This window comes from Lygodium microphyllum, unplaced genomic scaffold, assembly GCF_053477565.2.
Source record: "Lygodium microphyllum isolate KBCC unplaced genomic scaffold, Lygodium_microphyllum_v1.1.10 scaffold_31, whole genome shotgun sequence".
NCBI lineage: Eukaryota > Viridiplantae > Streptophyta > Polypodiopsida > Schizaeales > Lygodiaceae > Lygodium > Lygodium microphyllum.
Window position 1 is genome coordinate 15913726 of NW_028229514.1, and position 5173 is coordinate 15918898.

At 42.6% G+C, this 5173-nt stretch overlaps 1 protein-coding gene across 1 annotated transcript; it reads right to left on the reverse strand.

Moving 5' to 3' along the window:
• Positions 1-1763: 1763 nt before the first annotated feature.
• Positions 1764-4359, reverse strand: LOC148009354 (cadmium/zinc-transporting ATPase HMA2-like). Its single transcript, XM_087673541.1, has 4 exons — positions 4202-4359; positions 2875-3080; positions 2618-2757; positions 1764-2285 (listed from the first exon to the last, which is right to left on the reverse strand). The coding sequence occupies exons 1-4, from the start codon at positions 4357-4359 to the stop codon at positions 1764-1766; spliced, it is 1026 nt and encodes a 341-aa protein (XP_087529667.1).
• Positions 4360-5173: the final 814 nt, after the last annotated feature.

Here is a 5173-nt window from a genome sequence, read left to right on the forward strand (position 1 = left end):
ACCTTCAACAAGTAAAAGAAAGAGAGAGGGAGACTCACCAATGAGATATGGCGAGTGTGGGCGGCTTCTCTTTGCAACGAGGGCTCCTGCTCTCCTTCGCGAACAACGACGGTGGCGGCGGCGGCGGCGGCGGCGGCGGCAGCAAGTCTCTTCCTCCTCTTCTCTCACAAAACCTTGGCTCTCTCCCTCGCTCTCTCCCTCGCTCTCGCTCTCAAAAGGCGAAGAAAACAAAATGAAAACGGCGCTCTGGTTTCGGCCGTGCTGTTTTTCCCTGCGGCGTCGCTATATGCGTCGCTATTTGCGTCGCATTTGCGACGCAAATAGCGACGCCAATAACGACGCCTATAGTGACGCCGATATCCGCCGTCGCTAATCGGCATCGCTATTGCCCCATTCCCTTGTAGTGTAGTGAGCCAGCCATAACCCAAAGAGCCTTGATATGAGACCCTTTCTATGATTATGGTGACTACAGGTGACCACACTAATATATTGTTAGACATTACTTTACATCTAGCACCATTTCTCTGAGATCCAGGGCATTGAATGGTGCATAACCATGATAATCATTGTTGAAATATGCATAAACATCCAATCCAGCTTTCATTTTCTCTTTTATCCATGAGGCATAAGTTTGCAACTCTTCAGGCTGGTAGTATCTTTGATAATTATATCCATGAAAGCGAATGTAAGTCCAGTTTGCAGTAAAAGCTTGAAACATCACATTTATATAATGCTTTCACTTACAAGGACTCACCTTTCAACATTCAATATAATCGAAACATAGTGCACATAGTCTTGATGGTGAAGTTTATAAAGCTTTTGCTGCAAGATGATCAAAAGAAAGGTACATAATTGATGATGGATTTAATGGATTCGGATGATCAAGAAAGATCATTAATCTTCTTTCTGAGATCAACCACAGTTGATGGAACTTTGATATTCCATTGTTATGCTACAGAGCAGAATCACAATGGATGAAATCGATTATAGAGGAATAGAACACTTAGCTTTTATAAGTCCTAGTGGTCTCTCTGGGCGACATCAGGTGGGTCGTCCGCCGTTGGGCTTCTAGTGCTGCATGGCTGTGTACCTCCATCTACGCTGCACAAGATCTCGAATTACCAAAAGGTATAATCATCTACAAATGGCCTGTATCCGAAAATAAAGTGATTGGTTTCTCGGAGCAACAGTAGGCAGAGCATAAATAGTCTTCCACGGAGCCAACTATTTTGGTTTCAACACCACAGTAGTTATTGGACAAGTTGATTGCTTGGTATGTGTAAGCACGATTGCCACCATCACTACCACAGCTACTGGATATGGATGATAGAGGCAAGAGGTGAATTAAAATTGTAGCAGCTAGTTCAAGGCAGGAATCTCGATGCCTAGTACTTGTTGTTTTAGCTAGTCCTTCACACAAACTACTTAAATGATCTTCTGCGTAGTATTTTGTACAAGTATCTTTATGGCCTGCTCTTCTCCTTACTTTCTTAAGGCATGGATTGGAATCCTTACAAAAGTTGATGTTGGTGTAGCCTGAGTTGGATCCAGCGCAGTGCTTCTGTCCAGCAATGTGATGATGGTGATTATGATGCAAGCTCTTGAGGTCCTCTTCTTGATCTGTAGGTCCCTTCGATGTGCAGTATTCAAGGTCAAATTCATCCAAGTTGATTGAGCTGCAGTAGAACATTGGATGTCCAAAGATTTTCCTCTTTGAATGACCAACAACACATGATTGCAACATCTTGTGCTAGTGGCTGTGATCATGCCTCTGGTGCAAATAAATGATCATGACAATGTTTATGTCCACTGTGATGATGATCATGATTATGTTGACCTGTATTGTAAGAGCCATTAGCTCTAGTCTGTCTGCCTAGCAATAACATGCTACTGAAGATCACAAGCAAGCAAGTGCCCACATTAGCAACAACAGCACCCCATAGGGATGCATATCCAGCTGCCGCAAGCACAATAACTAGTAGCTTGACTGTGATTGACAGGAATATGTTTTGCTGGATCTTTTTTTGTGCTTTGCGTGCTAACTCCACAACATGTGCAAGGTTCTTAAGATTATTGGTCATGAGAGCAACATCTGCAGTCTCCATGGCCACATCTGAACCAATAGCACCCATGGCAATGCCAACATCAGCTCCTGCTAAAGCAGGTGCATCATTTATGCCATCTCCCATCATGCCAGTCAATCCCTTTTTCTTGAGTTGCCTAAGCACACTCATCTTTTCTTCAAGAAGTAGTTGGGCATGCACTTTGACAGAATTGGTGCCGAACTGCATTTTAACCAAATTAATCACATGATCACAGTGATTTTGCTAATTAGTATTTATCTGAGCATATATATAATAGATGTCAAGAGATGCCTAGTAAACTGTATTGTAGGTGAGCTAAAAATTTCAAATGAGCATCACCTTCATGTTTACAGCATTTGCTATAGTTAGACTATCTCCGATAAGCATGACAATGTGGAGGCCCAACCTCTGCACATATCTCCTAGTTATCTCTCTTTGATTAGAATAGATCGGAAGAAAAATTTTAGTTCTCATTAGGTAATGGCACAATCAAACATTTAGAGTGGGTAAATGATTAGAAATAAATTTCTCACCTTTATATTATGCACAACTTCAAGTGCTTCAGTACGAAGCTGATCACCAGCACATAAAATCCCTTCCAGTTTTTCGTTCACACTTATCCAACAAATTGTCCATCCTTGACTCTTCCAAGTTTCTATGGTCTCTTCTATGTCTACAGATAGTACAAACCAAAATGTTACATTACATATAATAACAAACAAATGAAGAAACACACTTATAGATGTACTCTGGCCTCTACCAAAAGGCCCTGTTCTATATCCATACATACCGTGATCAATCCATTGAAACCGGTTTGCTAGTCTCTCATTACCGATGTGTATTTGGTGGCCATCAAGCACACCACTAACGCCTTCCCCATCTATAATTGTGAAGTCCTCAACTTGACCTGAAGGCTCCATTCCATATTGTAGCTTTGCATATGAAACCAGGGCCAAGGCCATTGGGTGGCTTGATTTGCTCTCGACACATGACATCCTGTAACAAGTATTTGGGTGTTTTGAAATAATGAGTGAAAATGAGAGAGACAAGTTTTACAATTTTCCGTTCTAATCTAGTTTCAACGGGTGCAAGGTACTAACTTGTTAGCCACAACTAATTATTTTACCAGTACATGAGCCTGAATAAGTCTGTGTTATTGTTGATGGGCAGCACCTCTACCACTTGGAATTGTCCCTTTGTCAAAGTCCACTACAAGAGCCTGTATAAGTGTGTGTTGTTGTTGATCAACAACACCTCTACCCCTTGGAATTGTCCCTTTGTCAAAGTTCCTATTTTGTCCAAGGCCATAACCTTAAGCTTCCCAACAGCCTTCAGAGAGCTTCCACTTTTCACAAGAAACCCCATTTGAGCACATAAGCCCCTAATCTATACTGTCTTGGAATTTGGGTTCATCGACGAGACTTGATCAGTATCAGATTATAGCCTAAAGATCAATTATCAGGCTTTAACCTAAGTGATTGGAATTAGAGCTCATAGATGATTGATGTCAGCATAGGTCCCATGGCTTGTCAATTGTAGGAGCTAAAGCTCAGTGTACACCTTGACCTCTTGAATAGCAAGTAGGTCCAGCTTCCTCAATCTCAGGAGTCTCATGCATACATCCTTCTTGGGTTCACAGCCCAATCCTCTAACATCCCATGTTACCATTGTGACCTTGGACATTGAAGCTTCACTCATAAATGTGAATCTCATCACTCTCCCCATGGTTCTCATCGAGAACGACATACTAGTTTCTATCAATTAGTGGCTTGTGGGTGAGTTTTTGAGTGATACCTTCTTCCTGTCCTTGCCTTTGGCTTTGTTTGATAGATGCACATTCTCTTTGTATGCTTCTTCAATATTTTGATTAGTTGTACCCCCTGCATGCGCTGCTCGGGCCTTCTTCTGCTTCTCTTGGACTAGCACATGATCCTAATGTTTGCCATTCCCCTCCTCCTTCTTACCTGTTGGGTTCTTTTGTTGCATGGCTTGCACATCTGGTTTTTTCCTGTCATCCAATGGGGTAGACTCTATGGACTAGATAAAGTGGCTTGCCCAAAAAGAACATGTAAATACCACAGCTAGAGTGCGCAGCATATCTTTGTTTGAGAGAGAACAGAACAAGTGTTTTGAGAACCACCTTATCCTTACTGAGATCTGTACCCTTCTTGCTTTGGCTGAAAGCCTTCTGGTCAGCTGATCGCAGTGAGCTAATTTTGATCGGATCACCAAAATCAGCAGTATAACAGTAGCAGCGCCATGCCCGGCCTGCCATTCTTTGAAGCCATGGATGCTTCTCCTCTTGGACTAGGGCATGATCCTAATGTCTGCCATTCCCCTTCTCCTTCTTGCATGTCGAGTCCTTTTGTTGCATGGCTTGCACATCTGGTTTTTTCCTGTCATCTAGTCGAGTAGACTCTATGGACTAGATAAAGTGGCTTGCCCAAAAAGAACATGTAAATACCACAGCTAGAGTTTGCAGCATACCTTTGTTTGAGAGAGAACGGAACAAGTGTTTTGAGAACCACCTTATCCTTACTGAGCTCACCCTTCTTGCTTTGGTTGAAAGCCTTCTGATCAGCTGATCGATCGTAGTGAGCTCTTGATCGAATCACCAAAATCAGTAGTATAGCAGTAGCAGCGCCATGCTTGGCCTACCATTCTTCGAAGCCATGGATGCTCTTTGCAGTGGCTACTGTGTTGTGCAGCTACCCGCTGTGATTCCTGATGCGCATTGTGGGTTAATTATAATGCCTGGTCAGTCCCAGTCTTCTGGCAGCAGTACTATATTGACTACAGTGTGCATGTGAAGACATCATGCATGAGAGCTAGCCATGTGTCTGTTACATCATGATTCATGCTTAGGACATACCTCTCCTCCTTTATTGCAATTGTCTCGAGGTCTCCAACAATGTTTAGGACATACCTCTCCTCCTTTATTTCCCTCAAGTAGCTCTAGTGATTCCTCTATGATAACCACAAAGTATGTTGCTCTAGAGCCCCACTTGGACTCTTCATCACAAGAAAGAGCAAGCTTACACCTAGCTCCAAGCCATTAGTCTTCCTCACTCTTTCTATCCTTTTGTTTT

Bases quoted from the DNA above. Each gene is read 5' to 3' on its own strand.
- LOC148009354 (XM_087673541.1), bottom strand. From the start codon at position 4,359: ATGGCAGGCCGGGCATGGCGCTGCTACTGTTATACTGCTGATTTTGGT. The intron at 3,081-4,201 runs GTTCTCTCTCAA...TACTTGTTACAG, and splicing joins GTTCTCAAAACACTTGTTCT to GATGTCATGTGTCGAGAGCA. The intron at 2,758-2,874 runs GTATGTATGGAT...TACTATCTGTAG, and splicing joins GTTTCAATGGATTGATCACG to ACATAGAAGAGACCATAGAA.